Source organism: Thermomyces dupontii (genome assembly GCF_041956625.1).
Source record: "Thermomyces dupontii strain NRRL 2155 unplaced genomic scaffold VTN31scaffold_4, whole genome shotgun sequence".
NCBI classification, from domain to species: Eukaryota; Fungi; Ascomycota; class Eurotiomycetes; order Eurotiales; family Trichocomaceae; genus Thermomyces; species Thermomyces dupontii.
In genome coordinates, this window is record NW_027192310.1 from 452,570 (window position 1) to 477,082 (window position 24,513).

The window sequence follows — 24,513 nt, forward strand, 5'->3', positions numbered from 1 at the left end:
CGTTCACTCTTGCTTGAACGATACCTTGTAGTTTTTGTCTCTTGATGCATGTCTGTCAATCTTTAGCTTATGGAGAACAGCACACGAGGATTAGGATCAACTTAAATTGATCGGGGTTTGCACTCTTAAGATGCAGGGTTTCAAAGTTCCAGCCTCATCCAGATGGCCTCATTGGCTTGGTTTGATGAAGCAGGCTAACCAAAAAGAGCTACTTTCACTTTCCAGTAATCTATTCTTAAACAGGAAACGTATGACAAGTCTGGGAGTATTTTTGTTCAGAGTCATCAACATCCCAGTCAGTACCTAGTACAATACATTTGTCTCAATTGCACCCATTGGCAGAATGAGCGCCCCCAAGACCGTGGGAGAGAACATGCTCTGGGGAGGTCGATTCACTGGTGAGAACTTGCAACTCTGCTGACCCGTCAATCGCGGTCCAAACTTACAATCATTCGAGAGGGCCTCGACCCCCTCATGGTGCAGTACAACCAATCCCTGCCCTACGATCGGATCTTCTGGCAACAGGACATCCTAGGCTCGATCGCGTTCGCCCGGGCCAACACCCGGAGCGGGATTCTTACCGAGCATGAATTCGGGGAGATCCAGCGAGGGTTCGCGCAGATTGCCGAGGAATGGCGCACCAACACGTTTGTTGTGAAGGAGAACGACGAGGACATCCACACGGCGAACGAGCGGCGGCTCGGAGAGATCATCGGCAAGGAGATTGCGGGGAAGCTGCACACGGGCCGGTCGCGCAACGAGCAGATCGCCACGGACATGCGGTTGTGGCTGCGGGACGAGCTGCGGAAGCTGGAGGGCTATCTGATTGATTTGATCCGGGTTGCGACGTCGCGCGCGGCAAATGAGATTGACTACATCATGCCGGGTTATACGCATCTGCAGAAGGCGCAGCCCGTGCGGTGGAGTCAATGGCTGCTGTCCCACGCGGTCGCCTTTGCGACGGAGCTGCAGCGTCTGCGCGAGGTGATCACGCGGGTCAACCGCAGCCCGCTGGGCACGGGTGCGCTGGCGGGTAACCCGTTCCATATCGACCGGGACGCCATGGCGCGGGAGTTGGGGTTTGACGGCCTGCTGCCCAACTCGATGAACGCGGTCGCCGACCGGGACTTTGCCCTTGAGACCATGCAGTGGGGCAGCTCGCTCATGCTCAAGATCTCCCGCTGGGCCGAGGACCTGATCATCTACAGCAGCCTCGAGTTCGGCTTCGTGCGCCTGGCCGACGCCTACTCGACGGGTTCCTCGCTGATGCCGCAGAAGAAGAACGCCGACAGCCTCGAGCTGCTGCGCGGCAAATGCGGCCGCACCTTCGGCCAGATGGCCGGGCTCATGATGACCATCAAGGGCCTCCCGACAACGTACAACAAGGACCTGCAGGAGAGCGTCGAGCCGCTGCTTGACCACATCAAAACCGTCGGCGACAGCCTGCAGATCGCCACGGGCGTCCTGTCCACCCTGACGGTCAACCCGGACAAGATGGCCGCCGCCCTGGCGCCCGAGATGCTCGCCACCGAGTTCGCCGACTACCTCGTGCGCAAGGGTGTCCCCTTCCGCGAGGCCCACCACATCTCCGGCCGCGTCGTCGCGCTGGCGGAGAAGAACGGCGTCCCCATGGATACGCTGTCGCTCGAGCAGCTGCAGAGCGTCGACAGCCGGTTCGGGTCCGATGTGCAAAAGTGTCTGGATTACGAGCGGGCGGTTGAGTTGAAGGACGCCGCCGGTGGCACGAGCAAGCGCGCCGTGCGGGAGCAGATTGATCTCCTGAACTCGATGCTGTAGGCCATCGATGGACGATACTTACATCATTTCCAACTCTAACTCCAAAATGTTCGTCATGACAGATCGCACTACAACATATGATCAATCTACGACTCATATATGGCTCGCCAGGAGTGTGACGCATCCATCCGTTCTTGGTCAGGAGATGAAGACTTCGATATTATCACAATGTTCCTCCAGTCACATCCGTCTAGACTAGCTTGGAATAGACACTCGGTTGCATATGATGAACTCAATCAATTGCACAGACAACTAAACGTACTTCAAGGGTTATCCCAAGCGAAGGTGTTGTGCACCGGGGTATATCGATAGGGGATCATGAGATGAGAGAACACAACGTACACAACGTGGACAAAAACATGTCAGAATGAACCGGGCATGAAACTCGTCACAATAGCAAAACAACAAACTCCAGCCGATCATGTAAAAATTCAGAAACATGGAACGATGGAATGGTATCATTAGAACTCCCATGGATTGAATTCCATGACGCCATGCAGATTGCTTCGAGAGAGCAAAAGGGAATGAAATAAAAAACAAAGATCAATTTAAAGATCGATCATGGCCGAGATTCACGAAACGCTCACGCCACTCCCACCGGAACTCCAGCGGAGGCGTTTGATGAACCCGTCTCGAACAGCCTCGCGTCCGCAATTTGCCGATGCTCCCGCACTGGCGAGCGGTCCAGGACCGGACCCGAGAATCCCCGCCTCGACGCGTCCAACTTCGCGCCCAAGCACGTATCCCGCAGAGAAGCTGATCACGGTGACCACTGCAATAACGCCAGCACTGACGACCCAGGTCATGAGCGTTGGCGCGTCGGCTGACACCGAGTCCGTCATGCCAGCACGACGTGACTTCTTCGATGCCGACGCTTGTGAGGATTCACGGTCCCTGGAAGACGACGCGCGCCGCTTGGATTTCGACGTCGCACGGGATTCGCCCGTTCTGGCAGGTCTCTTGTGGCGCGAGTATCGATTTTCTGACGACGGACTGGCGTTGCCGCGTCGTGCTCGGATGTCCGGCTCATCCATTTCTTCCCCCATGGCTACTGATTCGGGTACCAGGCGGAAAGATGTGGGCTGTTGTGCAGTGGATGGACCTGCCGGAACGGGAGGGCTTTCTGTTTTTGGCAACCCACGAGCCGCAGCCGCGCATGACAGCAAGGTCGATAGACTGGCGCGGAGCGCAGCGTCATGATCGGCTTGATACGAAGGCGAGATCATATTGTAAGGACTATGTTGTACACGATGCGATCGTCGTCGTCCAGTTGTTCCAGACGATGGACGCACCGTCGTTGCCTGACTGCTGTTCGAAACCATACTTGGACTCGGTCGAGATCTAGTTGTAGTGTATGATCTCCCCCGAGCATGCCGTGGTGGGTGCGAGAAGACGTTCGGCTGAGGTACAAAGGGTGATGAGCTGATCGCCGCCGTACCAAGTGCGGTGGAGCGGTCATCATCATCGCTGGACGAGATCTCTTCCGACGTCGACCCATGTTGCAGAAGCAGAGCATCCCCACGCGAGCGCGCTACCACATCTTCATTTGAAGCGCTCAGGACTCGGTCTGACTCACTCTCGCTTTCCTCATATTCTTCCTGACTGCTGCTTGTCATGCTCTGCTCCAACCCATGGCCAACCGGTGCGGACGTCACCGACTGCCGTTGCCGTTCTCCGGGTCGGTACTCTGATGTTCTCCGTTCAACACGGAGACCAGTCGTGACAATCTCGTCCGCCGCGGCGGCAGACGACAGGGACGAAGATGACGGCTGAGATGAGACTTCGATCCACGAATCTATGTAATACTGCAGTGAGTACATGTCGAACGGATCCAAAGACGGTGTCATTTCCATGTTGGCTTTATCGTAAGAAACATATTCACTGTCGGATAGAAACGGTGGAGGTGGAGAGATTATCCTTACCTTCAGATCGCACACCCGTCTCTCCCGACTGAAATCGTGACCCAGGGCGGCTGCCTCTGACCATCTGATTACTGTCATGGCCACGCGTCACCTGCGTGGTTGCCCTCGCTCTGTCGGTGCTGTGGTCGAGTTGATGGCTGGGCTCCATCATGAGACACTGGCAAACACCAGGGGAAACTCAAGTTGCGGTGAGTACTATCCAGAGCGCAATAAACTCAAGGCCGTCCCGAGCGGAAGATAGGAGTGAGGAACTCGCTGGCGCAACTCTCTCGTCCAAGGCTAGGATATGGAATACGATCCACGGCGGAGTGCTGCTTCTAACAATCACACGACGGTCAACCCAGCCCGAGGATGCCGAGAATGGTCACGGGTTCGTTGACCAAGGAACAAAGAGGGTTATTTGTTGGTGACAGTGGAGGGGTTAACGTGCGTACTTGAGAGTGTGATATTACAGCCACAAGAACCTTGCTGACCTGGGCTAAAACCCTGGATGAACAGCTCGAGCGGTCAACGTCCAAAACTGCGATAGGACAGGAAAGATGCAAGCAGCCCTGGAGGCGAGACACAACCCCTGTGTGTTGAGCGCCCAACAAAGAGCCCAGGGAAACGTGGTCTGAAGCGTGGAGATAAGCAGAATGCGGGGTTCCCGCTCTTGGTTCACGCACCACACGTCATAACCCTCGCGACCACTAGCGCCAACTGGCCTGCCACTCAGGCCTGCTGTGGGCCGTGGAAATAATAGGTAGACCCATGGCTAGAGGTACCTAAGTTAAGGCGTGCCTCCAATTTGGATTGTTAGGGTCCAAATGCCAAGCCTCGAATTTCAAAGCCTGAGGCATCAATAGGACCAGGTTCAACTCGCATTCCTCGTTTAGGGATGTCGGTAGTATCGATCAGAACCAGGGAAGCTGACTACGAGATACATTAGATAGTTATAAGGTGGTTAATGATGTCGGTCTGATTGAACGGTCCAGATCGAGACAGCAACACAGAACGAGATCGATAAATGCAGCAAGCATAACTAGAAGATCACAGCAAAACGACAAACTTTTGGGGAAGCCAAGCTGGGGACTTCATCAAAGCGATGCACGAGATATCGCATACAAACAACGGCGCAACCTACCGTTACAGAACACATGCATTCTTCTAATCAAAAGTCACCTTCTTGCCCGAAAATTCGCCAAAGCCACTACGCTTCGTGGTATTGGCCTTCGTGGCATTGGCGCCAGTGCCAGGTCCACGGCCTCCACGGCCAGCGGCGCCACCTCGACCACCGCCGCGTCCACCACGTCCGGCGCGACCACCACGACCACCGCCATGGCCCCCTCGCTGAGAGTCGTTGGAACGAGGCGTGGTGAAGTCCAACCGAAGCGGCCGGCCGCTGACCACGGTCCCTTGGAGATCGTTCAGTGCAGCACGGGCCTCGTCAACGGACGAGAATTGGACGTAGCCGAACCCTTTGGGACGACCGCTCTCAGGGTCTGTTGGCAGGCGAATACCGACAATGTTCCCCTTCTCGGAGAAGGTCTTGCGGATATCATCCTCGGTGGTGCTGAAAGCGATGTTGCCAACGAACAACGTGTCACTCTCGGGGCTGGTTTGATCCCCGAATGCCTTTGCGCGTGACTGAGCACGCTCGCGAGCATCGACCTGGTTGGCATCACGAGGCTTTGCAAAGTCGAGGTTGATGGTGCGCCCATCGATCTCGGAGCCAGCCTTGGCGTCGTACGCCTTCTTCGCGTCTTCGGCATTGGTAAATTCAACATAGCCGAACCTAATTCAGAGTCAGCGAAGTCCTCTGCAAGAGAAAGGAGAATAGCTTACCCTCGCGAACGGCCAGACGCACGGTCGGTCATGATCCGGACGCCGCTCAGCTCACCAAACTCCTCAAACTCACGACGAAGCCAATCCTCATCGACGTTCCAAGAGAGATTGCCAACGAACAAATTGGGGGTGATTTCGGAATTCGCAGCCTTGGTTTTCGATTTCTTCGCAGGGACAGAAGGTTCCGTGTCGGCTTTCCGCTTCTTTTGAGGCTTCTTATCCTCCTCTTTCTCGCTCTCCTCCTCGCTTTCCTCGCTTTCACTACTGTCCCCGCTTTCTTCTTCAGACTCAGACTCGGAGTCTTCAGAAGCATCTTCGTCGGAATCTGAGCTGTCCTCATCGGATTCTTCAGATGCCGATTGCTAACCAAATATCAGTATGTGTCATGAATAGGCAGTAATCTCACGAACCTTGACACCGTTGACCTTGATGTCTTTGGTAGATGATTTGCCCTTAGGGGCCCCAGCTTCGCTCTCGGATTCCTCCGAATCGGATTCGGATTCTTCCGACTCAGACTCTTCCTCCGAAGCGGATGAGTCAGGCTCAAAGGCCTTCCCGGCCTTCTTAGCTGGTTTTTCATCCACAGACTCTTCCGAATCAGACTCCTCCTCCGAGTCGTCCTCCGAATCGTCCTCCGACTCTTCCTCGGAGTCAGACCCGGCAGCTTTACCAGCCTTTTGAGCATTGGCCTTCTTAGCCGGCTTCTCATCCTCCGACTCTTCCGACTCAGACTCTTCTGAGTCTTCCTCCGAATCCTCCTCCGAATCTTCCTCAGAGTCTGATTTGGAGGCCTTGCCGACTTTCTGAGCATTGGCTTTCTTCGCCGGCTTCTCGCCCTCGGACTCTTCCGACTCAGACTCTTCCGAATCCTCCTCCGAGTCGGAATCAGCGGCCTTACCGGCCTTTTGACCATTGACCATGGCCGGCTTCTGATCCTCAGACTCCTCCTCGTCGGAATCAGAGTCGACCCCCTCGGATTCTTCCTCGGATGTCGACTCTTCTTCCTCCGATCCAGAGTCGTCCTCGGATTCAGACGCGGAAGACTCTGCTTTCTTGGTCTGCTTCTTGGCATCCTTGCTAGGTTTCTTCACTTCAACTTCACTCTCGCTCTCGCTTTCGCTGCCCGAAGCATTCGCCATCTCTTCGTCGGAATCGGATTCAGACTCGGAGCTGCTTGGAGTCGGCTCCTTCTTCTTGCGAAGAGCCTTCTCCTCCTCCTTGGCCTTGATCTTGCGAGCAATCTCCTTACTCTTGGCCTTGGAGGATTGCGACGGCTTGACGACACCGGCGCCCTTGACCTTCGACAAGGTCTTATCGGCCGGCTTAGTAGCCTTCACCGACTTTGTTTTGGACATTGTGACTTGCGAACGTTAGCAATGTAAAAAACAGAATGGGACATAGTATCCTACTGGTATGAAAAAGAACAGCGTGAAATGCGCAGCAAAGCCCACAATTCTCTTAGCCCGCAGAAAATTCAAACAAGTTGATCTTGCTTGAATATCAAAGCCCTCAGAATAGCCCACACAGCAGGATTGAATAGATCAGACAGATCAGCCACAAAGCTCACAGATATTCCTCAGCGTTGAGCCCACGGCGACGGACAGGTAATAATGCAGCCCTCAGTGATGAAGCCCACGAATGTGTCCCACAGAAAGTGCAAAATCCCACAGCCCTCAGCCCCAGTCAGCTCACACTTTGGATGAGGTGGTAGTATCAGTAGTACTGAGTACTACGTCTGCCAATCCCACCGCGAATAATAACACAGAATAATGCCCAGATATTCACTACTGGGCTAGAATCAAAAACCAAACGGCGGTGGTGAAGCAAAAGCGACAACAGGAATAAAAAAAATTCCTAGCTTGCAATAGCTGATAAGGAAATTTCGCCCCAAGCTGTTTACCGCCTTGGGCAGAATTTTACCGCTTGCTTTTCACAGTTTAGCCTCATCACGTGAAGGGTATGCCAAGACTGCGGACATCTGAAGGTGCTCCACTCCAGCTCCATGCTTCACAGCTTCAGACAACTGCATTGAAAATGAACTCGGGGCTCCTACTGCGACTGCTGAAACCAGCAGCTCAACGGGGAGGGATTCAACAGCTCCCGCAGATTCGTTCATTTACCAATGCCGTACAACGGTGCTTGAGTGTTCCTCCACGTGGTTGGACGCCAACCCCATTTGTGACGGAGACGGTGGTATGTCTTGACTTGAATTCGAATGCATTAGCTTCATACTGACCCGATGGGCCTAGGGAGGAGGCTGGCACACATGTATGGCAACTGGGAACGCATTGGGATGGGGTATTGGAACGTCAGTCACTGATTGATGCTCGCAGATGACATTTTCTCTCGATTACTCAAGGTAACATTTAAGCGGGATTCGCTCGAGATAGTCCGTCATTGACTCTCGATGCACCCAGGAACGGATAGTATGTCTCAATGGCGAGATTGATGACACAGTCTCTGCGTCAATTGTCGCGCAGCTCCTCTTTCTCGAAGCAGATAACCCGGAGAAACCCATCCATCTCTACATCAACTCCCCTGGTGGCTCCGTGACAGCCGGTACGAACGCTATTATATCGCTCTGTAATAGCAGACAGTTTGGCTAACCCGGCTTTCAGGTCTCGCTATCTATGACACAATGCAGTACATCGCTTCTCCCGTTAGTACGATTTGCGTCGGCCAGGCTGCATCCATGGGATCTCTGTTACTTTGTGGTGGCGAGCCAGGCAAGAGATATAGTCTTCCCCACTCTTCCATCATGATGCACCAACCTTCAGGAGGAAGATTTGGACAGGCCACGGACATCGCTATTCATGCCAAAGAGATTCTGCGAATCCGAGCACAACTGAACAAGATCTATGAACGCCATTTGACTGGGAAGAAGAAACTGACATTAGAAGAAATCGACAAGATGATTGAGCGGGATTATTTCATGGGTGCAGAGGAGGCACTTGAGCTGGGCATCATTGATGAAATCTTGGACCAACGGGTCAAGCCAAAGGAGGGGCATTGAGGGCACATCTTCCACCCCCATGTCCACCTGGAGACTTTGATATGCCATGTATATATTACGTGAGAAGCATTCATAGCAATGATATGCAATGACCCATTTGATTGGTAGTCCATTGATATTTTTCGCAAGATTGTCATTCTAATCATCTGTTGCTTGGAATAGATTTGATCAGATTTGCATGCCCTTGCTACTGTGGAGAAGTACCAACCACTCCGTATCTGTAGGTACCTAGGTAGGTAGGTACATATTGCCATTTAGCTTGGATGAGCCGGTGAGAGAAAGAGAAATGGCCCTCTCAATGCTAGGATCTGCAATTCGTACCAAAAAGAGCTTCGCCGCGCTCAAGGAGTCAGAAAATAAATAATGCTTCTTGGTACCTTTGATTAATAATTCCTACCGAAACCGTCGGAGAAAAGAAAATTTGGTCACCACATACCTTAGTACCTAGGTATAGACCGACTCCGAACCATGATCCTGTCCTTAAAGATCAACCAGTCATCCTGAGAAAAATATCGGCCCTCAAAACCAGTCCCCGTCTCCTACAATGACAGTGGTGGAATTCCATAAACATCAAGATCCCGCAGCCATTCTGAAGTTTCTCCGGGGATACCTCCCCGCCAGCTTGCACATCTACCACCGCATTCAAGCACCGCAGAACACCCCCGAGCGGCATACACTGCTTCTTGCAACGTTTGCCCCAGATTTTGCGCCCGAGAGCTCGAGTTCCTCAGCTACAGTCTGCTTCGCAGATCGATCTCGGCCTAACGAGTCTCAGGTGTGGGTGTTCAACCCACTCTGTCTCCAGGCAACACAGCCAGAGGACCTACCCCAAGAACAGCATGAACTTCTAATTCAGCATCTCCGGCAACTGCTGCACACCATCAAACGAATTGGAGACAGCTATGCTACTGCCAAACAGAAGCCGCTGAACTATCCTTTCATTCCATTTCTCAAGTTGGCCTCGGTTCCAGAACTTCTAACGACAATCTTGCTTCGAGACATCCTCGGAGACCTTTCGCCGTTGTCATACTCAATGTGGGATCAGCTTCTCTTTTCGACGCAAGAAGTCAAGCAAAAGAACATAATGTCCAGAGGGCTTCCGGAGGGCTACGAATGGGGCACCGTGCCCCGCGAGGAAATCAATCTAGTGGTATCTACCTCTACGGTGAAGAGAGTGGCAGAGACGCTTCTCACCCAACCTAATGTTGCAATATTCACCACGGGGGACCGGAAAATGGTAGCCTGGGCCTATTTGGGCCTTCAGAAAACTCTCAACACCTTGTATGTACTTCCCGAGCACCGGGGAAGAGGCTTAGCCAAGCTGGCAGCTGCTCGGCTGATCGTAGACCTGCATGACGGTTCCGCCGGAGAGGAGAAGGCCCAATCCGACTGGTGTTTTGCAGAGGTCGCGGCGGATAACTCAGAGAGCCAGAGAGTGTGCAAGTCGTTGGGCGCAAGGTTCCATGGGAGAGCCGCTTATATGACAATTGATCTCGGTCGCGTGGTTCAATCGCTGATTGTACAGAGTAGATAGACTGCTGAAGACTACCCGAATCATTCACATACCACAGCTTTATTTATCTCGTTGCAGGCGCACCCGGCAGATTGTATGCCAGTTGACAGCCATCCGGCTAGCAAAGGACGGTTGGTGAACGACCTTTAGCTAAGTTACTGATTTTGGTATGTATTAACGTAAATTCCTTACATAGTTTAGAGCCTTGCAAACCGCGTGAAGCTGTCAAATATTGATAGGAAACTTGGAACAAGCAACAGCAACTCTAGTCCATCATGATGCTCTGCACCTCTCAGCACCTGTCGTACGCTTCATGGCGCCTTGAGGTATTTCGCAAGCTCTTTCTGTCTAATAATTCGACTCCGGGTCTCTATCGACTCAAACGTCGCCAGCAATTCTCCACCTCCAGACGATACAATGCCCTTGATGAGCGAACCCCTAGCAATCATGGATCTGCGGATCAGCAACAAACTTCCGAAAACACCAAGACTTCGGAAAGCAAAACCAATCACGATAATGTGACCGCGGCGCGTCCATCAGACCTTCTCCCCAAGTCTCCGTTCCTGAACACGGTCCGCGACGGGTCTCAAAAGGAGCGGAAGCGCAGACCTACGAAAGAAAATCTAGATCGGCTGCGAAGCAATCCGTACGCCTTGGCTCTGGCGACACCACCGCGACAATGTATCTTCACCGGATATCGCCAACCCACGTTTTTCCTTGCCAATATGGGCTTGGTTCGCCGACCACCCGCGCCCAAGGAGTCCTTCACAAGACTCTGGTGGACTCCAGTGGATCTGTACAAAGACGAGCTTCTGCGCAACATTACGCCCTCTGAAGAGGCTGTAAAAAGAGGCTTTACGAGAGGAAATCCCGTGACGAATCCATTGAACGTACGCCTGGCCCGTGTCTCCTACCGTTCACTGCTCCTGCACGAAATGAGTGCCGTCTTGACTCCCAGTACTGGTAAATACAAGAGACACCTTTCGAAGAAGCTACTCTCTCCGCGATGGAGAAGTAAAAGATCGCCACTCAGTCAGCAAGATATGAAGGCGCTGGTTTGGCGGCAGGATATGACTTCGTTTGTTCTGAAGGGGCTGCGGAAGGAAGCTGCCAAAGCACTTCAGAACGCCGCGCCTCCCGATGAGGAGACAGGGAGGAATGTCTGGGCCGTGGTCCTCGGTGCTCAGGAAGAAGTATCTACACAGAAAATCGTGGAAGGATTGGAGAAGGTGAGCATGGAGAATATGCAGACAGGAGCCGTGTTGGTGCTGGGCCATGGAAATACGACCCCTGAGACTGAGTTCCCCAAATCTGCCTTGCCAGACTATGTGACGCTTCCGCAAACTGGGTCCAAAGTTCCTATCTATGACCTCGGTGTACTCTTATCGGAAGCAAATCGCCAGTCGCTTCGCGACGCTCACCACTTGTTCCGTGAGCAAGTGTTATTCTTTCGCCCAACCCGACCGAAGACTCTTCAGGTTTCACTTGCTTTGTGGAGGCTCAAGGGTTATGTAATGCACGATGTGGACTGGATGACGGGACATTCGTTGGACCCGTAAGGCATTGCATTGCCCGTTTGTACATAGCTCTATTGATATATACACAGCCTCATCTACAATGTATGTCTAAGGTGCTGTATGTCAGCTTTACAGGCGAGTCATCTATGATCCCTCCTTGGCGGCGAGAAGATCCGCGAGCTTGTCAACGTATGCTACAGGGCGCACCGGACCACTGATAATGTCATCTCTGGTGCTAACGCCCGTCAGCACCGCCAAAGTGCCTCCCAGCTGGCCCTCGATGCCGAAGCGTATGTCCGTATTGACACGATCACCAACCATGCACGTTCGGGCACGATTGAGCTGGAACTTGCCCTCGATCGCGTCCAGCATAGCCTGACTGGGCTTCCCCAACGCAAGGGGCTCCTGGCCCACCATCAAAATCAATGGGGCACTGATCGTCCCCGCTCCCGGGAATAGGGTCCCCTGGTTGGGGAGCGTGCTGTCGACATTGGTCGCGAGGAAAATCGCACCCCGTCGGATGTAATGGTATGCGAGAGCCAGCTTGAGGTAGTTGATATGCAAGTCAAGTCCGACCAAAACAACACCTACTTCGGGGTCTAGCAGTTCGGAGTCGCCGGCAGCAATTCGTTTGTAGTCTTCGGGGGTAAAGTCGCGTCGATATGCGGGATCAGTGCCTCCGATGTAGTCGACATTTTCAGCCTTGAGTTCTTGCTCGACTCCGCTTTCGCCAAGGACGAATACTTTGCGTTTGCCTTCGGGGAGTTTCAGGATTCGTGAGATGTAGATGGCGGCGCTGTATGAAGATCCGAATATCTCGTCCTGCCGACGGCGAGCGTGCGTCAGGTTTGCTCGTCCACGTTGTTTTTTTCCGGGTCCATCCATACCACCGTGCTGGGTATGCCCAGCGCATCAAGCTTCTTTTTATATTCCGCGCGCGACTTCGTGCTATTATTCGTCACAAAGATAACCTGCTTTCCTGAACGTCACGTTGGTATCGTCAATGGAGCTGCTGACGGTGCATTACCATACCTTGGTTCCTGAGAAACTCTAGAGTTTCCGCCGTGCCGGGGAATACATGATCGCCCGACCATAGCACGCCTGCCCTGTCTCAGCCGCAAGCCTTCTTTTGGATATCTATAGACAGGTTCGGAAACGTAAAATACGGACCGTCGCAGTCAAAGAGAAAGACCTAAACGTGGACTATCAGCGTTCGAGCCGTCTCCGGCAGCTAAGCACGGCACGTACATCGAATTTGTCAAGGAAAGCCCTCAGAGCTTCTTGATTCCCCGTGAGGTAAGTCGGTGTTGTTGTCATTCTTGCCGTTTCTCTCTTGATTCTCAATCCGATTGAATTTGAAAGGAGGGGAACAATGGCGGGGATTGTCCTCCCTTCTGATTATCAATTCCGGGGTTAGAGCGATGCCTGCATCGCATTTTTCCGGGGCTAGCGGAGATTGACGTGATCTGATAAGGGCTTGTAAGTCACCTGACAATGGTTCTCCCCTTTCTTCTGGCTGGGAGTTTCCTGACTCTTGGAGCCTCAGTCTTCCATGGTTGCTGCTGACGCTGGCCGAGCATCCGCGTTTCTTGCAATGCAAGTCGCTGAAATCCTCTCTGATCTAACCTCGTTGAGGGCTTGCGTACGTTTACCGACTTGACCCAGCTGCCTCCTTAAACTGACCAGATCATCAGGGGCAAGCCGAAGCATTGGCACTTGTCAACGTCAATCAACCTGCACGGGTCGAAACCGCCCAAGTGACCGCCAGCGAAGAAAAGCTCACACGGGCAAGGGAATTGGTTGATCTACACTATGGAGTCAAACTGAAGCACTGGAATGGTCCTGGCGCGGAGCCAAAGCTGGATGCTGAACTGCGGTTCGCTCGGGAGAATGTCAACCGAGTGCTGAAGGAGCTAAGTAACTGACTTGCTATAAATAAACGTCGAAGGTCTCAAAAAGAGTTTGTGACTTTGGTTGCTGGGATACTGTAGTAGTGTGCGTTTTGTACGTGAGGTCAACAATCCTCGAAGCATGCCGGCAGAGAAACACTCCAGCAAGCAATTCGAAAACATCTCTTATCTCAAGTACTCCGTCGAGTCATCTGTCTATTCTGAGAGAGCAGTATTCCGTAGCATTTTAGCCAACTCCAGCAATTCAGCGGAGCCGAATAAGGAGAGGCGTTTCAACAGTTCAACCCGGCATATCTCGGATCAGGAAAAACGTGATTCCGAGCAGCCAATGGCCCGTGCCCGTCGATATCCAGCCTCAACTGCGAAGACCGCATTTGCAGGCCCTCACTCTCCATGCTTGAACTCTGATCCAATCACCACGTCGTCAGAGCTGTCCGCTATGTCCACCATGGCGACAAGCGTCGACGCCAAGCTCTTGAAGCGGACCAAGTTCCCTCCAGAGTTTAATCAAAAGGTCGACATGACCAAAGTCAACATTGAAGTGATGAAAAAGTATTGTCCGCATATTCCCTACCAGGGTCATGTGCTAGGTTGCTAACCGATTCTCAACAGATGGATTGCAGGAAAGCTATCGGAGCTGTTGGGGACTGAGGACGACGTCGTCATTGAGCTTTGCTTCAACCTTCTCGAGCAGTCGCGCTATGTACGCCCCCCAAAATCGTCCTTTCCGTGCACGTCATCACACTAACATACCGGTAACAACAGCCCGATATCAAGTCCCTTCAGATTCAACTTACTGGTTTCCTTGATAAAGACACGCCCAAGTTCTGCCAGGAGTTATGGAGACTCTGTCTCAGTGCACAGGAAAATCCTCAGGGTGTGCCGAAGGAACTACTCGAAGCCAAGAAACTTAAGCTGAAACAAGAGAAGGTGCAGTAAGTCGTGATCGGATGCTGAACAGTAATCTGACACCCGTTCTAGTTGGAGGCAGAAAGAGCGGCCGAAGAGGCCCGTCGACGAAGAGAGGAAGAACGGAACCGTGAGCGCGAACTCGAAAGTATCCGAGAGAGAGAGCGAAACGAGCGGCGGAGAGGAGCAGAGGACGGTCGTTCTGGCCGCGACTATGACAGAAGAGGGTCACGAGACTGGTCTCCGCCTCGCCGTCGCAGTCCAGACCGGTACAGGGGACGCTATTCACGGCGCGAGTTCGACTCCTACGTGCCGAGAGGTGGCCGTCGTCGCCGTTCTTCAAGATCATACTCGCGGTCACCAACCCGCTCATCATCTCTTTCCAGATCACCACCCGGGCGATACCGCTATTCGGACCACAGGGGCCGGGGACGGGACAGATCCATCAGCCGGTCCCCGTCACCAGATGAACGAAGTTACAGGAGGGGCAGGCGACGCAGTCCATCATACGGTGATGATCGAGATAGATCCGCTACCCGCTATTATTCGTCACGCTCACCTAGTCCCAGAAGACGTCGGCGATACTCTACCTCGCGCAGCGCCTCGCGTTCCCCAACACCCAGACCACATAGAAGAGGCCGTCGCTCACCACGATCTATTTCGCGATCTCGTTCCGTTTCTCGCTCCAGATCTCGGTCTCGGGATCGTCGGGACAGAGCCCGTCGGAGGCGATCGTATTCTCAAGATTCCCGGGCCGAGCGCAGAGATTCACGGGCTGATGTTTTAAAGGACAGAGGGTCTCGTGATGACGGCCGGTTGAGTCGCAGCAGGTCGCCAAGACGATATAGCCGGTCTCGCTCCCGCAGTGTTACCCCAAGACGTGATTCAACCGTGCGAAGTCCGAGACGTGAGAAACGGCGTCGCTCGCTAGAACGATACGCACCCGTTGGTAGGCGTCGTCGTAGCAGCTCGTCTGTCAGTGCGCCGGAGGAGAAACGGCAGCGGACGGCTGAGCCTGAGGATGTTTCAATGAAGTCACCTCAGAGCGGTGACCAGAAGACAGAGAATAGTGAGGTGAGCCAAAGCAATGTTTTGTCCCCAAAAGATTTCATGTTCTGCTTTTCCCGCATGTTATCATTGTTATATCTATAAATTCACTTGCTCATGTTGGGATTGCTCAGGTCAACTAATCTTTCTATCACACGCGGTCACAGGCCAACGCAGAGCGGCCCAAACCTGTTTCGCGACTGTCAGCAACGGAGCTCCGCGAAAGAGTGCTTCGAGAGAAGATCAAGGCGATGCGACGACAGAGTTCGAGCGAACAGGCCCAAGGCCCTGCCAAGGGCTAGGTAGGTTCTATACTAGCTTCATCTTCGGAGTGCCCGGCAGGGAGATTTGCATATGATGTGTGGACCAAAAAAAAAAAGTGACATTGCTCCAAAGCTTGCATTCAGCAACAGGTAGTTACACGCTGTTACAGTAATGTGTAGAGATAGTTGTTTTGTCAACAATGAAATAATACCTACCTAGGTACTGTAGTAGTTTCATAGTACTCATCAAATCAATTATTATTTAAAGGGTGCCGTAACTACTTTCGTCAAAGATATAGATGGACAGGTCAATAACACGGCATCCGAGGATAGTGATAAAATCGACCTTTGATTGCCCTTCAATGCATACCGATCCACATTGACGCCGGTAATGATGCACACAGCTGTCGGATGGATTCAGACAAACGGATCCAACAAACAGGACATATAAAGTGCAAACACGTTCAGCAGCAAACGGAGTACGGAGTACACCTTGATTTGAGTCGACTTGCATCAAGTATTAGTATCAGCAATCTCGTAGCTGACTCTGGGATTAACAGGTTGTTCATAGACCTAATACATAGTGCCTTGGTAGAAGGCAATGCGATTCCATCGTGTGAAGGATGGAGTTGAGCGGATCTCGACAGGGCGGAATACTACAAGTATGTATTCTGAGATAATAATAGAGATTGCTGAGTATACATTACTCTAGTAATTGATGTCTAGTCTAATCGCTGCTCATTATCCTGTACACTTGATAGTATTACATTAAGTCTAACATCAAGTCACAACAGGAAGATGAAAGTACAGGCGCGATGCAAGACCGACCGATACCTCTCTCCTCCCAAGACCTGAAGGGTGAATTTACGAGGCGAGGCAAGTGCAAGGGCCAGCGCCGACGAGCCAGGCAACCAGGATAGCCTTGACGTCAGCGGTAAGGTCGAGGCTGACATCGACGGCACCGGTGACGAGGGCCAGGACCTGGGCGACGACGTCGAGGCTGACGCCGACGACGGACTCACCGGCGGCAGCGAGCTCGAGGACGGCCGAGAGGGCAGTGCCGAGGAGGGCCTCGACGTCACCCTTGAGCCAGGCAACGAGGGCGGCAATGCTCTCCGCGTTGAGGGCACCGAGGGCACCGAGGGCGACAGCGCGCAGGTGGAGCCAGAGCAGGATGACGGCGCGGAGCTCAGCGGTGAGCGGCGAGGAGGCATCCAGGACGAACTCGATGAGGGCGTTGACGGCCGCAAGATCTAGCTCGACCGCAGACTTGCCAGCAGCCAGGAGCTCGAGGGCGGCCTTGACGGTGACATCGAGCTCGGCGCCGACCTCCGCCAGGAGCTCGGTGACCTGGTCGATGATGACGGTGGACACGACACCCTCTACGGTGTCGACGGCGGCAGAGACGGTCGCGCCGACGGTGGCGCTCACGTTGGCGAGCTCAGGGACCTTGATGTCGGCGTTGACACCAACGCCAACCTCGCCCTTGAGCCAGAGCTCCAGAGCGGCCTTGAGGTCGGCATCCAGAGAAACGGAGGCGTCGGCGAGGAAGGCAGACAGCGCAGCCTTGATGTCGGCCGTGAGGAGGTCTGGCGTGCCACCGTGGGCAATGAGCGAGAGAGCAAGCTGCACGTCGGCATCGAGATCGGCATGGGCCTTGAGGAAATCCAGCAGGCTTGTCTGGAGAGAGACGTCCAGAGTGACGCCGACGCCCGCGTCAATCGAGACAATGCCGTCCAGGTTGACGGCGAGGCCGGCTTTGGCAGCCTTCTGGGCGGCCTTGGGAAGATGCAGGTTCAGGAGGCCGAGAATCTTCGCAGGCAGGGTTTCGATCTTGCCGTCGGCCCAGGCCTTGATGGACGCAATAATGGACGTGTCCAGCAGGCCAGTGAGGCCGTTCAGCCAGACCTTCAGGTCTGCCTTGGCATCGACATCAATCAGATCCGCCTTCAGACCAATGGCGGCGCCGATGAAAGCAGCAGCGCCCTTGGCGGTGTTGTCCTCCCAGGCAGCGGACGGGATGACTTCATCCGCCTTTGTGACGTCAGGAAGATGGCGGGCAGCCACGAGGGAGCGGGTAGCAGGAGCCGCAGCAGCGCTGCCGGCCAGAGCGGCGATGACAAGAGGCGAGAAACGCATGGTGAAGACAGAAGGTAGTCCAAAAAGAGTGAATCAAACGAATGTTAGATTGTTGTAAACGAACGAACGGACGGCAGCCACAACGAGAGACTGGAAGTTGGAGGATGGGAGGAAAAGCGATAATCCTACTGCAAATGGACGAACAGGGGTATTCTTTATATTGCGTCGGTTCAGGGGCTTGTCAATTGTCCCTGTACCTGAATGCTCCCGCTGGAGCCAGGGCATCATCGGCATGGGACCTGCATGGAGCCTGGATGGACCTGGATGGTGGCTCCATGGGGCAAAGGGCTAGGTTCTTGCGGTATGAAGTAGACGAGTCGTCCACACAAGCGCCACGGAGTACGAGAAGGCACTCGTTCTGGGTGGTCCATAACTGTCTAAACCGAAAAGAGCTCAAGCGCTCAGGCTCCGACGATGTGGATCTGGTCAAGTTCGCCGAGCAGGTCAAGCCTAGTTGCCAGGACAAAGTGCAAATTGGGACGGCACCATCGATGTGGTCGATTGTTCTCTTGCGGAATGCTTGCTTCTTTCAAGCTCGAAGTACTTCTCAGAAGTTCTCTGTGGCCTGGTCATTGTATATGATGCTCACTGCGGCATGGGGCTCATGACATCCTGTCAGTCATTTGCTGCTGCTGCTGCTGCTGCTGCTGCATGTTCCACGTTCAACGGCCGTCAAAAACGTGGAGAGATGACACTGCCATGTTCAGCCGGGATCGACAGAACCATAATTCGGACCGGCGCCACTGTAGCCACAGGCCAAGGAACTAGCGGGAGCCACCAGTTTGTTTCGAACTCTGCTCTTTGTGCTGTTTCAGTCCATTCCCCCGTGGCTTGAATTTGGCTTTTCTTGGAGCCCGGGAGCTATGACAGAACCATGCCCGGATCGGCGGATGGTCCAGTCTGCGTTAGGTTATCAAAAAGACGGTCAAAAGACTCAAGCGAGAGTGTCGAACTCTGCTGGACAGACAGTTTGAGCTGCTGATTCTCGCAGGATTCCCCCTTGTTCACCAATTGTCGTGGATTAATAAATAAAGCTAGTTAACTTAATTTAGCCAAACAAGGAACCCTGTTCCTGACAGCTGAAAACAAGGATAACCTCGATGTGATGATGCCGAAGAATCATGCCGGAAGGTTCGGAGGACAATCCTGGCCATCTGTCAACGAACAATTGCTTGCGAAACCCTTACATGTTACCACTTCTGACTTCCTATACGAAGTACTCCGTAGGTTATTGTCCCTGGAGGCAGAGATTGTGAAATGCTAATCAGGGCAAAGTCCTTGATTCCACTCTTTGGATTTGGGTTTGGTTATGGATAATTATTATTGTTGATCAGCAGTTGTGACTTGGCCTGCCCCAGAACGGACTCCCATTGGAGTCGGCCTTCTCAAACCAGAGCAGGTTAAGCAATCCCTGGAGATACGGAGAAGGTTACGGAGTAACTAACTGGAACTTGAAAGCGTCTGATTCCTTCGAGTCATCTGGATTTTACTGTTCCCGGAGCTTCCGGGTCGACAACACAGCTCCTCTACTCCGTACGAGTAGTACTTAACAAGGGGTTCCCCTGCTCGGAGCTCTGGCGAGCCAGGAAATAAATCAAACTTAAAAAATACTCGTAGTTTGGTCAGCTGCCAGTGCCAGCTGAGACTCATTCGAAATCCTTCACTCGTCCTCCAGGCATCCACCAAAGCACTCTAGTCTCTAGCTAAGACCACAGAACGACATTGCGAGCGAGATGGATCACACTGTCCTTCAGTGTCCACTGCCCACTGAGCACTGGCCATTGCTGCGTAACCCGCGGTAGAACGTTTCGTTTCGAGGATAGGTTATCCGAATATGCACTCCGTACGGAGTAGCGGACTAGCCTAATAATAGCTGGGACTTGAGGTGGACAGTGGAGGCACGGAAAGGAGAATCCGGGCTCCGGTTTCCTTTCAGACGCAATCGGTGAGTGTACGTATCCATCCGACGATTCGTGCTTTTCCATACTCGTGCGGATGCCTGTTCCTCAATAACCTAGGTTAGGTTACGGAGTAGACCGTTTATACTCCGTAGTTTTACATAGAAACTACGGAGTACGCTGTACGGTACCTACGTAAGATCCCAAGTCCCAACCTGATGGGAAAACACGAACACCAAGTGGACCTGGAGTTAACCTATATGGTATACATTGCGATGATCGCTGGAATCTGCGGAAACAGTGAAAACCGTGGCATGATTCATGAAAAGCGAGAGAAGCATAACTAGATGACAAGGACTTGAGATTTCAGGGTCTCAACTTTTAACTCTCAAGCGAGCTCCAGTCTCGAGTGAGTCGAGAAATTTCTCAACTCCTTAGTCTCCAAGCAGCTTTCGAGTACGAGGCTGGCTACTAGAGTACTATGAGTAGTTGATGATTGGTTGAGTTCTTACAAATCAGTCGACTATCGAGTACCAAACTTTGATAGCCTGTCCGGAGTATGTACTTACGGAGTACTTCGTAAATTTATGTTCAAAATCGACTGTTCTGAAGAGTGGAGGCCGCAGGGAGTACTCCGGAACTGAGGTACTTTGTCAGTCAACAGTCACATCTAACGACTCGTAATCGTAACTTTCGCAGCAGTTCACCACTCAGGCACCAGTCACCAGAGACCATGGACGTTCTGGACGGTGACTTCTGCACAACCCATTATCAGACACGTGGGTTGAGACTAACAATTCCTGCAGTACTCATGTTGTACAGACGCACTCCGTAATAACTAGTCATGGTGTCGCAAAGTTTCTCGACTTTGCAGGACTCCTGTATTCATGGTTTATCGGGGGAGAATCTTGCCAAACGACCTCCGAGTAGTTAAGTTTGCATGGCATCGAGCATTGGCCGCGCGCTGCTCGCGTGCTACTCACGCTTGAGAACATCACGGAGAATTGAAGATGGACTTCTTGGCTCTGACTCTCAGCTGTCGGCTTTCCCAACATGGATCGACATCAGCTTGGTCATGGGCCATGCCCATTGTTCGGAACAATCTCGCCTCTCGCGTTGCGCGCTGACAATGAGACCTTATCATCGACGCAGCAAGGACTTTTTGGAGAGGAAAAGATCGAGTCCAAAGCCGTCTAAAAGGCCACATACGAGCAATCCGAGTGGTTGGTCTATACGAGAACATGATAGGTCACGGAAGCGATGACGAACTTGATCTTATCACCGACAACTTAGATAATTCTATTTTGTCCATAAACTTGACGCTGACGAGCTCGGTTCGCGATGACGAACGACGATATGATTCGATTTCCGTGAGCTCAATCTGCGCCAACCTTTTGCAAGGAGCCAGTCTACAGTACTTGGAAGATAGGTTCTCGTTTCCAATCCTGAAGTGTCGTCCGATGTTCCCTGCGACGCAGGCTACGGAGTAATCCAGCAAAGGGATTATTCATGGCGGTCCAATTCTGCGATATTCAGTACACCGTACGGAGCTTTAATAGCGAAACTCCTCGTGCCTGGGAAGTGGAGGTTGGATAACCTAGGATATCATTGAGAGCTCCGTACCTACCCGGAAGACGTGTAGGTGCCTCCTTGGAGACCAGAGAATGCTTGCCGTGCGGTCCGACACCTTCCACGGGCCGATATCGCGATTGTAATGGGAAATAGAACTTTGAAGTGTGGCAAGGAAGCGGCTCTCGAGTCTCACTCTCCTCGTAAACTCGTAGATTTCTTGCACATTGTACTCCGTACGAGTGCTGCGTACCAGTAGGCTTCTCATCAAGTGTTGGCAAGGTGACAACGTGACCGGGAATCGCAAAGAAAAAGAATGTTGTTTATTTCACGTGACTTTGTTGTCCTGGTAACATGAGAATGTTGACAATTCGGAATCACGTGATCGAGATCTGCGCTAAGGGCAAACAACAGCCCAGCCACCTCTCCGAGTGTTGTGCTTGAAGACCCCTCGAAATCGCCTGACGGCGCCCCCTTGGATTTCTTTATTTTTTTTTTCTTGATAAAATCTCTCAATGTACAGTCGGAATCGTCGATAGAACACAATGGCCGCCGAGGCTTCTCCGGGTTCATTATCATACGCCCACGATAGCAGCAGCCATCGCTCATCAATTGGCCGTCAGTCGTCGCAGTCATCGCGGTCGTCGTTTCTCCGACATAGTTCGACACGTATATCGCCAGTATCCAGTAACTCAGCTTCGCGCAACATTCAAACATCCACGCGCCACAACTATTCTGCCGACAGCTCCGATGATGAAGTCCCGGAACCGAAATTCAGCGCCTCGGTCAAGGCATTGTTGGAAGGGGATGCGATGAGTGTTGACACATCCCCCAGACAGGAAACCAGTGCAAAGCGATTGAGTATCGTCGACAGAGAACGCCGCTCTCCGACTCCTGCTGCGCCCAGACCGGAGAGACATGTTCGAGTTACTTCACCCCATGGTCAGTCCAATGGGAGCCCAGCTCCACGTGTGGTTCGGATAGGATCTGTACGCATGACATCGAGGCCGGGAAGCTCTGACGGTCAGGAGCATGGTCACTCCGAAAGAGATTTTATCACACCGGCTCCGAAACCCCGCAGTGTTCGCATCACGGGTTCAAGAAGCACAACACAATCTCCATGGTCAACGTCGCCAACTGGCCAAAAGTCCGGAGGAAGCGATGCTGTGAGTCGCTCGCGGAGCGAAGGTCTCTATGGCGACGACCACGGGCCACGCGCAGATGAAGACCATGCACCGCGGATAGGAACCGCGTCTGTCCTTCGAAACCGTGCCGGCGACGAACCGGGCATTCAGAGCTCTTTGCGAATCAAACGGGTCGGGAGGTTGACTGGTTCATTTCTCAATGGTCCCGCCAGACGTGGTGTGCTACGTCGGCAAAGCGAGGAAATCAATGAGCCCTCGCCTGTAGAAGAAGGTTCTTCGGAGAATTCCAAAGAATCTGAGGAGAAGCATGTTGCTGGCTCGTCCGAACAATCCACGAGAAATAACTTCTCGCCAAGATTATCCTGGATCGACTCCGACCCCCGTGTGCTGGAAAAGCCAGCACCCGCCCGTTCTCAGACCCACGTGGAGGAACCATTTCGGGAGAGTTCCTCACCTCGGTCCGCTGGATCGCATTCTCGCACGCCTCGCACTTCTTCCGGGGGTTCTTTGCCTTCCGAAGATGCTAAAGCGCAACAGCCCATGTACCGAGTACCACCGCCTCCCAGCTTGCCGTCTGGGCAAGATCAGGAAAATGATCCGCCACCTACGTTCAAGCGAACGAAACCATCGGCTTTCAGTAGTCTTTTGGACAAGCAGGGCAAACTATCCGTGGTCTACGATGACGACGATAGGAAAGGCGCAGACCAGGCCCCCGAGGGCAACTCCCCACGAAAACCTCTGTCTTCGCGCAGTAACAACACACCGCATCGAGCTCCCCCGCCCCCACCAAAGATGTCAGTTCTTGATACGGCTACGGCCAGCGGGGGCGCCGCCAGCACGTCTCATTCGCGGAAGAAGCGGAGCCAGGTGACGATAAACCAAAAGACATTCACCCGCATGGACTGCATTGGGCGAGGGGGAAGCTCGCGAGTCTATCGGGTGATGGCGGAAAACTACAAAATCTTTGCGCTGAAACGAGTAAACCTGGAGGATGTCGATCGCCTAACACTGGCGGGCTACAAGGGGGAGATTGAACTCCTCAAAAAGTTGGAGAACGTTGAACGGGTGGTCCGTTTATTTGACTGGGAGCTCAATTCGGAGAAACACACCCTCAGTGTGCTGATGGAGATTGGTGAATCTGACCTGGAGAAGATCCTCACCTATCGCCTGAATGCGGATGACGCCAAGTTCGACATCAGCTTCACGCGCTACTACTGGAAGGAGATGCTGGAGTGCGTGCAGGCGGTGCATGATTTCAATATTGTACACTCTGATTTGAAGCCCGCCAACTTTCTGCTGGTGCAGGGGCGACTCAAACTCATTGACTTTGGCATTGCCAACGCCATCCAAGACAATACGGTCAACGTGCACCGAGAACAGCAGGTTGGCACGCCGAATTACATGTCGCCCGAGGCATTGATCGATATGAACGCGGCGCTGGGGCTTCCGGCTAGCGTGGGTAAGATGATGAAGCTGGGGAAGCCAAGCGACGTGTGGAGTCTTGGGTGCATTCTGTACAAAATGGTATACGGGCAGCCGCCATTTGCACGTATCGCCAAGTACATCGAGCGCATCATGGCCATCCCGAACCCCAAAGTGGCAATTGAGTTCCCGGAGTTTGCCATTGGCGGGGTAACTGTCCCAACGGGCCTGATGCGGACGATGAAGGCATGTCTGCAGCGTGATCAGACGCTGCGGCCGACGGTGAAGGAGCTCTTGCGCGAGGGAGATCCTTTCCTGTACCCGGATTCGCGGCTCGAAGGCACGGTTCCGGTGTCGCAGGAAATGATCGGCCGGATCCTGACCAATGTTGTCCATCACTGCCGCACGCGCGGGATACCATCGGATCAGGAGGTGGCCGCGTGGCCGGCAGGATTCTTTTCGAAGATCAAGGCTGCGGTGGAAGAAGAACGCCGGCGTTAGTCTAGTTGGATGGGTTTGGACTCTGGGGTTTTCTTTTGGGTTTTGTTCAGGGCGTGTCATTGTGTCTATATTGGATGTGCATTGGGTTCTGGCGAAGGTCCTTTTTTGTTCCTTGATACCTTTC

General features: G+C 53.1%; 12 protein-coding genes across 12 annotated transcripts; 8 read left to right on the plus strand and 4 right to left on the minus strand.

Moving 5' to 3' along the window:
• Positions 1 to 343: 343 nt before the first annotated feature.
• Positions 344 to 1,797, plus strand: VTN31DRAFT_4651 (uncharacterized protein; the record flags this gene model as incomplete). The annotated part of the gene is made up of 2 exons (XM_069405063.1): positions 344 to 398; positions 458 to 1,797. 2 exons carry the CDS (start codon positions 344 to 346, stop codon positions 1,795 to 1,797), a joined length of 1,395 nt encoding a protein of 464 aa, XP_069260164.1.
• Positions 1,798 to 2,369: 572 nt separating this feature from the next.
• VTN31DRAFT_4652 (uncharacterized protein) lies at positions 2,370 to 3,870 on the minus strand (the record flags this gene model as incomplete). Its single annotated transcript, XM_069405064.1, has 2 exons — positions 2,370 to 3,592; positions 3,720 to 3,870. The coding sequence occupies 2 exons, from the start codon at positions 3,868 to 3,870 to the stop codon at positions 2,370 to 2,372; spliced, it is 1,374 nt and encodes a 457-aa protein (XP_069260165.1).
• A 995-nt stretch (positions 3,871 to 4,865) lies between these two features.
• VTN31DRAFT_4653 (uncharacterized protein) lies at positions 4,866 to 6,898 on the minus strand (the record flags this gene model as incomplete). Its single annotated transcript, XM_069405065.1, has 3 exons — positions 4,866 to 5,493; positions 5,544 to 5,905; positions 5,954 to 6,898. 3 exons carry the CDS (start codon positions 6,896 to 6,898, stop codon positions 4,866 to 4,868), a joined length of 1,935 nt encoding a protein of 644 aa, XP_069260166.1.
• Positions 6,899 to 7,577: 679 nt separating this feature from the next.
• Positions 7,578 to 8,556, plus strand: VTN31DRAFT_4654 (uncharacterized protein; the record flags this gene model as incomplete). The annotated part of the gene is made up of 5 exons (XM_069405066.1): positions 7,578 to 7,736; positions 7,793 to 7,811; positions 7,877 to 7,902; positions 7,961 to 8,102; positions 8,162 to 8,556. The coding sequence occupies 5 exons, from the start codon at positions 7,578 to 7,580 to the stop codon at positions 8,554 to 8,556; spliced, it is 741 nt and encodes a 246-aa protein (XP_069260167.1).
• A 544-nt stretch (positions 8,557 to 9,100) lies between these two features.
• VTN31DRAFT_4655 (uncharacterized protein) lies at positions 9,101 to 10,090 on the plus strand (the record flags this gene model as incomplete). Its single annotated transcript, XM_069405067.1, has 1 exon — positions 9,101 to 10,090. The coding sequence occupies one exon, from the start codon at positions 9,101 to 9,103 to the stop codon at positions 10,088 to 10,090; it is 990 nt and encodes a 329-aa protein (XP_069260168.1).
• Positions 10,091 to 10,344: 254 nt separating this feature from the next.
• Positions 10,345 to 11,628, plus strand: VTN31DRAFT_4656 (uncharacterized protein; the record flags this gene model as incomplete). The annotated part of the gene is made up of 1 exon (XM_069405068.1): positions 10,345 to 11,628. One exon carries the CDS (start codon positions 10,345 to 10,347, stop codon positions 11,626 to 11,628), a length of 1,284 nt encoding a protein of 427 aa, XP_069260169.1.
• Positions 11,629 to 11,730: 102 nt separating this feature from the next.
• VTN31DRAFT_4657 (uncharacterized protein) lies at positions 11,731 to 12,903 on the minus strand (the record flags this gene model as incomplete). Its single annotated transcript, XM_069405069.1, has 5 exons — positions 11,731 to 12,408; positions 12,474 to 12,565; positions 12,619 to 12,687; positions 12,757 to 12,778; positions 12,835 to 12,903. 5 exons carry the CDS (start codon positions 12,901 to 12,903, stop codon positions 11,731 to 11,733), a joined length of 930 nt encoding a protein of 309 aa, XP_069260170.1.
• Positions 12,904 to 13,138: 235 nt separating this feature from the next.
• On the plus strand, positions 13,139 to 13,511 carry VTN31DRAFT_4658 (uncharacterized protein; the record flags this gene model as incomplete). Its single annotated transcript, XM_069405070.1, has 2 exons — positions 13,139 to 13,228; positions 13,281 to 13,511. The coding sequence occupies 2 exons, from the start codon at positions 13,139 to 13,141 to the stop codon at positions 13,509 to 13,511; spliced, it is 321 nt and encodes a 106-aa protein (XP_069260171.1).
• A 424-nt stretch (positions 13,512 to 13,935) lies between these two features.
• Positions 13,936 to 15,557, plus strand: VTN31DRAFT_4659 (uncharacterized protein; the record flags this gene model as incomplete). Its single annotated transcript, XM_069405071.1, has 4 exons — positions 13,936 to 14,048; positions 14,109 to 14,199; positions 14,262 to 14,426; positions 14,478 to 15,557. The coding sequence occupies 4 exons, from the start codon at positions 13,936 to 13,938 to the stop codon at positions 15,555 to 15,557; spliced, it is 1,449 nt and encodes a 482-aa protein (XP_069260172.1).
• Positions 15,558 to 16,579: 1,022 nt separating this feature from the next.
• Positions 16,580 to 17,854, minus strand: VTN31DRAFT_4660 (uncharacterized protein; the record flags this gene model as incomplete). Its single annotated transcript, XM_069405073.1, has 1 exon — positions 16,580 to 17,854. One exon carries the CDS (start codon positions 17,852 to 17,854, stop codon positions 16,580 to 16,582), a length of 1,275 nt encoding a protein of 424 aa, XP_069260173.1.
• Positions 17,855 to 17,895: 41 nt separating this feature from the next.
• Positions 17,896 to 18,462, plus strand: VTN31DRAFT_4661 (uncharacterized protein; the record flags this gene model as incomplete). Its single annotated transcript, XM_069405074.1, has 1 exon — positions 17,896 to 18,462. The coding sequence occupies one exon, from the start codon at positions 17,896 to 17,898 to the stop codon at positions 18,460 to 18,462; it is 567 nt and encodes a 188-aa protein (XP_069260174.1).
• A 3,404-nt stretch (positions 18,463 to 21,866) lies between these two features.
• VTN31DRAFT_4662 (uncharacterized protein) lies at positions 21,867 to 24,389 on the plus strand (the record flags this gene model as incomplete). The annotated part of the gene is made up of 1 exon (XM_069405075.1): positions 21,867 to 24,389. One exon carries the CDS (start codon positions 21,867 to 21,869, stop codon positions 24,387 to 24,389), a length of 2,523 nt encoding a protein of 840 aa, XP_069260175.1.
• Positions 24,390 to 24,513: the final 124 nt, after the last annotated feature.